A 12,496-nucleotide genomic window follows, 5' to 3' on the forward strand; every position below is an offset into this window, starting at 1 on the left:
CAGCCTCCTGAGTAACTGGAATTACAGGTGCCTGACACAACGCCTGGCTAATTTTTGTAAATTTTTTTACTAACTTTTTAGTAAAGTTGGGGTTTCACAGCTTGGCGCGATGGCTCCACCTGTAATCCCAGCACTTTGGGAGGCCAAGGTGGGTCGATCACTGAAGTCAGGAGTTTGAGACCAGCCTGGCCAACACGGTGAAATCCTGTCTCTACTAAAAAATACAAAAATTAGCCAGGTGTGGTGGCAGGCACCTGTAATCCCAGCTATGCAGGAGGCTGAGGCAGGAGAATCATTTGAACCCAGGAAGTGGGGGTTGCAGTGAGGCAAGATGGTACCGTTGTACCCCAGCCTGGGCAACAAGGGTGAGACTCTGTCTCAAAAAAAAAAAAAAAAAAAAAAAACATGGAGTTTCACCATGTTGGCCAGGCTGGTCTTGAACTCCAGACTTAAGGTGGTCCGCCCACCTTGGCCTCCCAAAGTGCTGGGACTGCAAGCATGAGCCACTGCACCTGGCCTGTTTTTCTCTTCCATGAACATAGAAAGTATAGATGCACATTCATTCATCTAATAAATATTTATTAAGGGCTTAGTCTTTGCCCATCACTGTCCCAGTCTCCTGGGATACATCAGAAAAGAAAACAAATCCCAGCACTTTGGGAGGCCGAGGCGGGTGGATCACGAGGTCAAGAGATCGAGACCATCCTGGTCAACATGGTGAAACCCCGTCTCTACTAAAAATACAAAAATTAGCTGGGCATGGTGGCGCGTGCCTGTAATCCCAGCTACTCAGGAGGCTGAGGCAGGAGAATTGCCTGAACCCAGGAGGCGGAGGTTGCGATGAGCCGAGATCGTGCCATTGTACTCCAGCCTGGGTAACAAGAGCGAAACTCCGTCTCAAAAAAAAAAAAAAAAGAAAAGAAAAGAAAACAGACAAAAATCCCTGGTCTTGGGCCAGGCGCGGTGGCTCAAGCCTGTAATCCCAGGACTTTGGGAGGCCGAGGTGGGTGGATCACGAGGTCAAGAGATCGAGACCATCCTGGTCAACATGGTGAAACCCCATCTCTACTAAAAATACAAAAAATTAGTTGGGCATGGCGGCACATGCCTGTAATCCCAGCTACTCAGGAGGCTGAGGCAGGAGAATTGCCTGAACCCAGGAAGCAGAGGTTGCAGTGAGCCGAGATCACCCCATTGCACTCCAGCCTCGGTAACAAGAGTGAAACTCCGTCTCAAAAAAAAAAAAAAAAAAAATCCCTTTTCTGGAAGTCTTCACTCATTTTTTTTCTTTTTTTTTTAAACTCTACAGTGGAGTATCTGAGGCAGAATTTTAATTCTAGCCAAGGAGTATACGCAAAAAAAAAAAAAAACCCAAAAAGCATAACAAATAAATAAACTATATAGTTTGTTGGGAAACTGGTAATGCTAGAGCAGGAGAAGGAAGACTGAAAGTGCTGGGGATGGGTTGCAATTTGAAATAGAGAAGTCAATGCAGGCTTTAATAAGAAGTTAAGATTTGATCCGTGAAGACCCCTGAGAAGAAAAAAAAAATTGAGCAAAGATTTGAGTTACTCAAGAAGAATGCACAGCAGAGGAAACGGCCAATGTAAAGGTCCTGAGGCAGGAGTTTACCTACTGTGCTAGAAGAACAGCAAGAAAGCCAATGTGATTAAAGCATATAATGTGGCCAGGCGCAGTGGCTCACAACTATAATCCCAGTAATTTGCGAAGCCAAGGTAGATGGATCACTAGAAGTCAGTTCGAGGCCAGCCTAACCAACATAGCAAAACCCCATCTCTACTTAAAACATAAAAAATTAGGCCGGGTGCAGTGGCTCACACCTGTAATCCCATCCCTACTTAAAATATAAAAACATGAGTCCACGCGAGGTGGCTCACGCCTGTAATCCCAGCACTTCGGGAGGTGGAGGCAGGTAGATCACAAAGTCAAGAGTTCGAGACCAGCCTGGACAATATGGTGAAACCCTGTCGCCCCTAAAAATACAAAAATTAGCCAGGCATGGTGGTGCATGTCTATAATCCCAATTACTAGGGAGGCTGAGGCAGGGGAATTGCTTGAACCCAGGAGGCAGAGGTTGCAGTGAGCCAAGATTGCACCATTGAACTGCAGCCTGAGTGACAGGGCAAGACTCCTTATCCAAATAAATAAATAAATAAATATGCATATAAATAAATTAGCTGGGTGTGCTGGTACACACCTGTAATCCCAGCTACTCAGGAAGCTGTGGCACGATAATCGCTTGAACTCAGGAGGCACAGGTTGCAGTGAGCTGAGATTGCACCACTGCACTCCAACCTGGGCAACAGAGCAAGAATATCTCAAAAAAAAAAAAAGTATAGAATGAGAAAAAGAGAGACCAGGCACACCGGAGCATGTTTATAATCCCAGCACTTTGGGAGGCCAAGGCACGGGGGCCAGGAGTTTGCAGACCAGCCTGGGTGACATAGAGAAACCCAGTCTCTACAAAAAAAAAAAAAAAAAAAAAAAAAAAAAAAGGCCGGGCACGGTGGCTCAAGCCTGTAATCCCAGCACTTTGGGAGGCCGAGGCGGGTAGATCACGAGGTCAAGAGATCGAGACCATCCTGGTCAACATGGTGAAACCCCGTCTCTACTAAAAATACAAAAAATTAGCTGGGCATGGTGGCACGTGCCTGTAATCCCAGCTACTCAGGAGGCTGAGGCAGGAGAATTGCTTGAACCCAGGAGGCGGAGGTTGCAGTGAGCCGAGATCGTGCCATTGCACTCCAGCCTGGGTAACAAGAGTGAAACTCTGTCTCAAAAAAAAAAATTTTATTTTGAGATGGAGTCTTACTCTGTCACCCAGGATGGAGCACGGTGGTACAATCTCAGCTCACTGTAGCCTCCACCTCCTGGGTTTAAGTGAGTCTCCTGCCTCAGCCTCCCGAGTAGCTGGGACTACAGGCATGTACTGCCACGCCCAGCTAATTTTTATGTTTTTAGTAGAGATGAGGTTTCACCATGTTGGCCAGGCTGGTCTTGAACTCCTGACCTCAAGTGATCTGCCTGCCTTGGCCTCTCAAAGTGCTGGGATTATAGGCATGAATGACCATGCCCAGCCGAAAAAATATATATTTTTTTAATTATCCAGGCATGGTGGCATGTGCCTAAAGTCCCAGCAATTTGGAAGGCTGAGGCAGAAGGATTACATGAGCCAAGGAGTTTAATTTACAATCATATATGATAATAGCACTACACTCACTCCAGCCTAGGAAACAAATCGAGGAAAACAAAGGAAAAGAAAGAGTCAGATACACAATGTTAACAGCAGTAAGAAAACAGGATACAATGGTCAGATCATGTAGAGCCTTGTAGGACACTCTGAGAACTTTGTTAGCTCTGCATGAACTGTCTCATATTTTTACATGATCATAATGACTGCTGTACTAAGAGCAGACTATCCGGGGGATAGATGCAGGAAGACAAGGGAGAAGATGATTCCATAATCAATGTGAAAAATGATGGTGGCTCCATCAGACCAAGGAATTGGTAGTAAAGGTTGTGAGAAGTGGTCATATTCTACAAATACTCTGAAGGGAGAGCAATAGGAAGAAAAAGAAGAAAATCAGAATCTCATGTCCCAAAGATAACTACTGCTAATATTATTTATTCTTTTTTTTTTAGACGGAGTCTTGCTCTGTCACCCAGGCTGGAGTGCAGGGGTGCGATCTCAGCTCACTGCAACCTCTATCTTCTGGGTTCAAGTAATTCTTTGGCCTCAGCCTCCTGAGTAGCTGAGACTACAGGCGCGTACCACCATGCCTAATTTTTTTATTTTTAGTAGAGACGGGGTTTCACCATTTTGGCCAGGCTGGTCTCGAACTCTTGACCTCATGATCTGCCTACCTTGGCCTCCCAAAATGCTGGGATTACAGGCGTAAGCCACCATGCCAGGTATAATATTATTTATTTTTTTAGATCTACTACTAATGAGCTAGTATGAAAAAAAAAAGAAAAGAAAATAATAATAATATTATTATTTATTCTAACCAAATATGGTCTACTCTAAACAGTCACAAAGAGGCCAGGCACATGCATGAATTATAGCTCATGCTATAATTCCAGTGTTTTCGGAGGATGAGATAGATGGATCGCTTGAGCTCAGGAGTTCAAGACAAGCCTGGGCAACATGGTAAAACCCTCCGTGTCTACCCTAAAAAAAAATACAAAAAAAAAAAAAAAAATTAGCCGGGCACGGTGGCTCACGCCTGTAATCCTAGCACTTTGGGAGGCTGAGGTGGGTGGATCACCTGAGGTCAGGCGCTCAAGACCAACCTGGCCATCATGGTGAAACCCCATCTTTATATATATATATATATATATATATATATGTGTATATATATATGTGTATATATATATGTATATATATATGTATATATATATAAATATATACACATACACATAAATTAGCCACGGGTGGTGGACTATATATCTATAGTCCCAGCTACTCAGGAGGCTGAAGTGAGCAGATTGCTTGAGGCCATGAGTTTGAGACCAGCCTGACCAACACAGCAAAATCTCATCTCTACAAAAAATAAAAACAATAAAAAGCCAGGTGCAATGGCTCATGCCTATAATCTTTGGAGATGGAGATCACCCTGGAGTTGGAGATCAGCCCAGGTAAAATGGCAAGACCTCACCTCTACAGAAACATAAAAATTAGCCAGGAGTAGTAGTATGTACCTGTAGTCCCAGCTACTTGGGAGACAGGTGAGATCACCTGAGCCTGAGAGGCTGAGGTTGCAGAGCTGAGATTGTGCCACTGAACTCTAGCCTGGGTGACAGAGTAAGACCCTGTCTGAAAATAAAAATAAAAATAGGCCAGGCATGGTGCCTCACGCCTGTAATCCCAGCACTTTGGGAGTCTAAGGTGGGCAGATTGCTTGAACTCAGGAGTTCGAGACCAGCCTGGGCAACATGGTGAAACCAAATCTCTACAAAAAACACAAAAATTGGGCTAGGCATAGTGGCTCATGCCTATAATCCCAGCACTCTGGGAGGCCGAGGTAGGTGTATCATCTGAGGTCAGGAGTTCAACCAGTTTGGCCTATATGGTGAAACCCCATCTCTACTAAAAATATAAAACTTAGCCAGGCGTGGTGGCACATACTTATCAAGAGAATCGCTTGAACCCAGGAGACAGAGGTTGCAGTGAGCCGAGATCACGCCACTGTACTACAGCTTGGGCAACAGAGCAAGATTCTATCTAAAAATACATAAATAAATACAAAAATTATCCAGGCATGGTGGCGTGTACCTGTAGTCCCAGCTACTTGGGAGGATGAAGTGGGAAGATCACTTGGTCCTGGGAGGTTGAGGCTTCGGTGAGCCATGATCATGCCACTATACTCCAGCCTGGGTGACAAAGCAAGACCCTGTCTCAAAAAAAAAATTTTTTTTTAAGTAAAAACAATTTTAGGCCGGGCGCGGTGGCTCAAGCCTGTAATCCCAGCACTTTGGGAGGCCGAGGCGGGTGGATCACAAGGTCGAGAGATCGAGACCAACCTGGTCAACATGGTGAAACCCCGTCTCTACTAAAAATACAAAAAACTAGCTGGGCATGGTGGTGCGTGCCTATAATCCCAGCTACTCAGGAGGCTGAGGCAGGAGAATTGTCTGAACCCAGGAGGCGGAGGTTGCGGTGAGCCGAGATCGTGCCATTGCACTCCAGCCTGGGTAACAAGAGTGAAACTCCGTCTCAAAAAAAAAAAAAAAAAAAAAAAACAATTTTAAAAAATAATCTCTGATCCAAGGTCTAAAGGAAGAGAAAGTGTTAATCAGTCCAATAAGTGTGAAGAGAAAATCTTTCCCGGCTGGGCACAGTGGCTCACACCTGTAATCCCAGCACTCTGGCAGACAGAGAAGGGTGGATCACCTGAGGTTAGGAGTGGCCAACATGGTGAAACCCCTATCGCTACTAGACATACAAAACTTATCCGGTGTGGTGGCACATGCCTGTAATCCCAGCTACTGAGGAAGCTGAGGCAAGAGAGTCACTTGAACCCGGTAGGTGGAGGCTGCAGTGCGCCAAGATCATGCCACTGTACTCCAGCCTAGGTGACAAAGCAGGAATCTGTCTCAAAAAAAAAAAAAAAAAAAACTTTCCCATTTCATTAATAGCACCTCCAGTCTCCCAATTACTCATCCTTAACCCAAATTCCCCACATTCAATCCATCACTAACTCCTGTTGAAATAAACTTCAAAGGCCGGGTACAGTGGCTCACGCCTGTAATCCCAGCACTTTGGGAGTACAAGGTGGGCAGATCACGAGGTCAGGAGATCGAGACCATCCTGGTTAACACAGTGAAGCCCTGTCTCTACTAATATTACAAAAAACTAGCCAGGCGTGGTGGCATGCACCTATAATTCCAGCTACTGGGGAGGCTAAGGCCACAGAATTGCTTGAACTCAGGAGGTGGAGGTGGCAGTGAGCCAAGATCAAGCCATTGCACTCCAGCCTTGGCAACAAAGCGAGACTCCACCTAAAAAAAAAAAAAAAAAAGAAAGAAAGAAAGAAAAGATAACCTTCAGCCATGCACGGTGGGAAGTCAAGGTGGGCAGATCATTTGAGGTCAGGAGTTTGAGACCAGCCTAACCAACATGGTGAAACCCCATCTCTACTAAAAGTAGAAAATTAGTCAGGCATGGTGGCGCACGCCTATAATGTCAGCTACTTGAGAGGCTGAGGCAGGACAATCACTTGAACCTGGGAGGCAGAGGTTACAGTGAGCCAAGATCTCGCCATTGCACTCCAGCCCAGGCAACAAGAATGAAACTGTCTCAAAAAAATAAAAATAAATTTAAAAAAAAAACCTTCTAGGCCGGGCGTGGTGGCTCACACCTGTAGTCTCAGCACTTTGGGAGGCCGAGGCAGGCGGATCACTTGAGGTCAGGAGTTCAAGACCAGCCTGGCCAACATGGTGAAACCCTGTCTTTAAAAAAAAAAACTTCAGCCAGGCGCGGTGGCTCAAGCCTGTAATCCCAGCACTTTGGGAGGCTGAGGCGGGTGGATCACGAGGTCAAGAGATCGAGACCATCATGGTCAACATGGTGAAACCCCATCTCTACTAAAAATACAAAAAATTAGCTGGGCATGGTGGTGCGTGCCTATAATCCCAGCTACTCAGGAGGCTGAGGCAGGAGAATTGCCTGAACCCAGGAGGCGGAGGTTGCGGTGAGCCGAGATCATGCCATTGCACTCCAGCCTGGGTAACAGGAGCGAAACTCTGTCTCAAAAAAAAAAAAAAAACAAAAAAAAACTTCAAAACATAATTCTAACCCACATGCTTTACTACATCCCAATGGCCACCACTGTGCACCAAAAACCCTCTGCTCATCTCTTGCCAGGACCTCAGCACAGCCTCCTAATGAATCTCCCCAAATCTACTCTTGCCCCTTCCTATTCATTCTCTTTACAATAGCCAGCATGGCATCTTAAAAAGGCAACTCTCCCATTTATACCTTTCAATGGCTTCCTGCTGACTTTAGGAAAAATCCTAAACCCTTCTAATGACCCACAAGGCCCTGTGTGATCGGCCTGTACCCACCTCTCTAGCCTCACCTTGTGTCTCTCTCGCCCTCCCTCTCTGCCCTGGCCACACTAGCCTTCCTTTTTTTTTTCTTTGAGATGGAGTGTCACTCTGTTGCCCATGCTAGAGTGCAGTGGTGCAATCACAGCTCACTCATACCTCCCGGGTTCAAACAATTCTCCTGCCTGAGTCTCCTGAGTAGCTGTGACTATAGGCACCCATCACCACGCCCGGCTAACTCCTGACCTCAGGTGATCCACCCAGCTTGGCCTCCCAAAAAAACTGGGATTACAGGTGTGAGCCACTGGGCCCGGCCACCCTGGTCTTCCATTAAAGTCTCCCACACCAAGCTGTCTGCTGCCCTGAGGCCTGGCCACTTGCACTTCTGTCTGGAATATTCTCCCCAACTTGGTCATGCATGCCCATGCTAAGGTCCCCTTATCCTTGAATATCCCCTTTGTGGAGATGTTTCCATACAGAAAATCAAATTCACGTCCCTGGTCCCATGTTCTCCCAACACCCTACATTTCTCTGCAGCTCAGTTATATTCCATATGTCCACACTGACTGCCATAGTTTCTTGTTCAATTCCCAGCTCCTCTAGGAGACCACCAAGACACAAGCTCTACAAGAACAGGAGTGTGGCTGCTTAGTTCACTGCCAGGTTTCTAGCACTGAGCCGGGAACCTAGCCTTTAGTGACTGCTTCCTAAGGTGCGACTGAACACCCACCACTGTGGTGGCCAAGAGGACAGCCTCTCATAGGGTGATTGGTCTGGGAATTTCCTCTGGCACACTGTCAGACGTACCTGACATATCCTGCCTCTAAGAAGGCTCTTCTGGGAAAAACTAGGCAGCCGGAATGCTTTTCCCAGTTACTGCCACAACCACTCACCCCACCCTGAGGTCACACCCACATCACCACCTTAGTCACTCATTTCCAATCTCTTCTACCATTCCTTTTAAGGGCTGGTCTCCTCTATTACTCACAATTTCTTAGACAATAACCTTGGTCAGGCAGGGTGGCTCATGCCTGTAATCCCAGTACTTTGGGAGGCTGAGGTGCTGGAATTACAGGCATGAGCCACCATGCCTGGCCTCCTGGCAACTATTAAAAGAAGAGCAACTATCTGCCAATATGCCTTCTTCATCATAAGGTGAAAGTAAGCACTGTGGCTTGTTCATCACCAGATCCACATCAGAGAGCACACAATTTGGCATATGGTAGACGCTTAGTGTTTGCTGTAAAAAGAAGTTAATGGCGGCTGGGTGCGGTGGCTCATGCCTGTAATCCCAGCACTTTGGGAGGCCAAAGTGGGAGGATCACTTGAGATCAGGAGTTCAAGACCAGCCTGACCAACATGGAGAAACCCCGTCTCTACTAAAAATACAAAATTAGCTGGGCGTGGTGGCACATGCCTATAATCCCAGCTACTCGAGAGGCTGAGGCAGGAGAATTGCTTGAACCCACAAGGCAGAGGTTGCAGTGAGCTGAGATCGCACCACTGCATGCTAGCCTGGGCAACAACAGCGAAACTCCATCTCAAAAAAAAAAAAAAAAAAACAGAAGTTAATGGACCAAGTACAACAAGAGCTATGATTCAGTTCATGTTTCACTCACAGAAGAACTCTATCCCAGCCAAAGTGCATTTAAAGTGCTTTGTTATCATTCAAGTTTGGTTTTGGAGGAGACCTCCATTCTCTGGCTTATCCAATAAAGGACTAGAAGCCCTGTAGCTAACTTGCAGGAGAGCTACCACTTGAATGAACAAGATTCAGATAAGGAAGCAACAGGAGAGGAAGTTGAGCCCAGTTCCGGATACTGATTAGGAAATAATTTGTAGGCAACAGGGATTCGTGAGTGGCTTTTGAGTCAAAGGGCAACACGGCCAAAGATGTGCTTAATAACAGCACTCGGGAAACAGAAGGTTTCCGAAGGTAGAAGACAAAGAGGAGGTAGGGAGCTGGATTAGAAGGAAGGTAAAAGGGTCCAGGCATACTACAGTGACAATGACTGAAAATACAATTACCTGCACAACAGCCTTGCTATAGGTGGGAAAATGGAGGAACAATGAAGGAATACTAACAGCACTTTTTTTTTTTTTTTTAAAGATGGGGTTTCGCCATGATGGCAAGAATGGTCTTGAACTCCTGACCTTGGGTGATCCACCCACCTGGCCTCCCAGTGCTAGGATTACAGGTGTGAGCCACCGCGCCCAGCCTAACAGCCCTTTTTATTGTTGTAATGCCTTGCAATTCCCAAAGTGCTTCATTTATAACTATGATTCTCAAGCCTGGTTACATCTGGAGAGGTTTTTAAAAATTCCAGTTTCTAGGCTGTGCGCAGTGGCTCACATCTGTAATCCCAGCACTTTGGGAGGCCAAGGCAGGCCAAGCTGAGGATAGGAGTTGTAGAACAGCCTGGCCAACATGGCAAAACCCCATCACTACTAAAAATACATAAATTAGCCAGGTGTGGTAGCATGCACCTGTAATCCCAACTACTGGGGAGGCTGAGGCAGAAGAACCACCTGAACCTGGGAGGCAGAGGTTGCAGTGAGTCAAGATTGCACCACTGCAATCTAGCCTGGGTGACACAGCAATACCCTGTCTAGGCCTTACCCCAAATCAATTAAATCAGAATGTAAACTCCACAGGGCAGGAATTTTGTCTGTTTTGCTCACTGTCAGTGCCTGGCACATGCATGGTGCTCAGGAAGTATTTGTTGAATGAATGAATGAATGACTATACCATTATTAACTGAGATCCAAGGAACACATCAAGCTCCTGCTCCCAGGAGCTTAGATTTTTTTCACAATAAGTATACCTTTCCTATTTCTTTTTTTTTTTCTTTTTTTTTTTTTGAGATGGAGTTTTGCTCTTGTTACCCAGGCTGGAGTGCAATGGCGCGATCTCGGCTCACCGCAACCTCCGCCTCCTGGGTTCAGGCAATTCTCCTGTCTCAGCCTCCTGAGTAGCTGGGATTACAGGCACGCGCCACCATGCCCAGCTGATTTTTTGTATTTTTAGTAGAGATGGGGTTTCACCATGTTGACCAGGATGGTCTCAATCTCTCGACCTTGTGATCCACCCGCCTCGGCCTCCCAAAGTGCTGGGATTACAGGCTTGAGCCACCGCGCCCGGCCGCTATACCTTTCCTATTTCTAAAGCACTGCTTATAAAAAGCATCTCAAGAAACCAATTAGAAGTTACTCAGTGTCAGCCGGGCGCGGTGGCTCAAGCCTGTAATCCCAGCACTTTGGGAGGCTGAGGCTGGTGGATCACAAGGTTGAGATATCGAGACCAACCTGGTCAACATGGTGAAACCCCGTCTCTACTAAAAATACAAAAAATTAGCTGAGCATGGTGGCACGTGCCTGTAATCCCAGCTACTCAGGAGGCTGAGGCAGGAGAATTGCCTGAACCCAGGAGGCGGAGGTTGCGGTGAGCCGAGATCGCGCCATTGCACTCCAGCCTGGGTAACAAGAGCGAAACTCCGTCTCAAAAAAAAAAAAAAAAAAAAAAAAAGAAGTTACTCAGTGTCTACTGTGAGTGAGCGGGAAAAAGGGTAGGCAATGACTAGTGATGTCACAAGAAGAAATTAGGGGCCATGGGCACAGACAGGCTCAGGCAAGCTTTAGCCCCTGTGAGATTTTTTGGTAATCATATTGTAAGGGCTCCAGTATAATGGGAAAACAACTGTATATTAACCAGCTACCCTGCCCTGGACATTTGAACAGAACCCAAAAACCCAAATGCACATAAATACCTATTATTTTTTTTTCTGATACTTCAGAATTACTTTGATATATTCATTCTGGCTTTGTACAAGGAATTCTTTGTTTTATATCTTAAAAACAGTGGCACATGGAAATGGATGAAACCTGTTGGGACAAACATCCAAGGAACTTTTTTTGTTTTTTGAGACGTTGTCTCACCCTGTCGCCCAGGCTGGAGTGCAATGGCACAATCTCGGTTCGCTGTAACCTCTGCCTCCCAGTTTCAAGATTCTCCTGCCTCAGCCTTCCTAGTAGCTGGGATTACAGGCATGAACCTAGCCCCAAGGAACTATTTAGATAAAGAGGAGCCCTGAGTTTGTGAAAAGTAACATGGAATTGGGCCGGGCAAGGCAGCTCGTGCTTGTAATCCCAGCCCTTTGGGAGGCCAAGGTGTGAGGATCACGAGGTCAGGAGTTCCAGACCAACCTGAGCAACATGGTGAAACCCCATCTCTACTAAGAATACAAAAATTAGTTGGGCATGGTAGCATATGCCTGTAATCCCAGCTACTCAGATGGCTGAGGCAGGAGAATCCCTTGAACCCTGAAGGCAGAGGCTGCAGTGAGCCAAGACTGCACCACTGTACTCCAGCCTGGCTGACAGAGCGAGACTGTTTCCAAAAAAGAAAAAAGAAAAAGAAAAGTCTCCAGCCATTGTCAAATGTGGTGGCAGGGAAAGGCCAAAATCACCCTTGTTTTAAAACCACTACCTTGCCAGGCGCGGTCGCTCATGCCTGTAATCCCAGCACTCTGGGTGGCCGAGGTGGCTGGATCACGAGGTCAGGAGTTGGAGACCAGCCTGACCAACATGGTGAAACCCCAACTCTGCTAAAAATACAAAAATTAGCTGGGCATTGTGGCACATGCCTGTAATCCCAGCTACTCAGGAGGCTGAGGCAGGAGAATTGCCTAAACCTGGGAGGTGGAGGTTGCAGTGAGCCAAGATCGTGCCACTACACTCCAGCCTGGGCAACAGAGTGAGACTTCATCTCAAAAAAAAACAAAACAAAACAAAAAAAAAAAACCCACTACCTTATCCAATGACTACTCATTCACCCATCACTACTCCAAAGGTCCTCTTAGTACTTGCAGATGTTTTCTTGTGGGGAAATGGCCTCTCTCTGCCTCTAGTTTATCTGGTAACTCTCCAG

The 12,496-nt window shown here is 46.4% G+C and overlaps 1 protein-coding gene across 6 annotated transcripts in view; it reads right to left on the minus strand.

The window, feature by feature from the left end:
- The window catches only part of DUS2 (dihydrouridine synthase 2), a 63,089-nt gene that overhangs the window by 46,616 nt on the left and 3,977 nt on the right, over positions 1-12,496 (minus strand). Inside the window, exon 1 of one of the 6 annotated variants that reach the window (XM_074401708.1) lies at positions 5,297-5,502. The exons of the other annotated variants lie outside the window; for them this stretch is intronic. Within the exon in view, the coding sequence (XP_074257809.1) occupies positions 5,297-5,378 (82 nt within the window). The 5' untranslated portion in view covers positions 5,379-5,502. Of the gene's footprint in view, positions 1-5,296; positions 5,503-12,496 lie in introns of those variants that run through there. 6 annotated transcript variants of the gene reach the window in all.

The sequence above is a fragment of the Saimiri boliviensis genome, chromosome 1 (assembly GCF_048565385.1).
Source record: "Saimiri boliviensis isolate mSaiBol1 chromosome 1, mSaiBol1.pri, whole genome shotgun sequence".
NCBI classification, from domain to species: Eukaryota; Metazoa; Chordata; class Mammalia; order Primates; family Cebidae; genus Saimiri; species Saimiri boliviensis.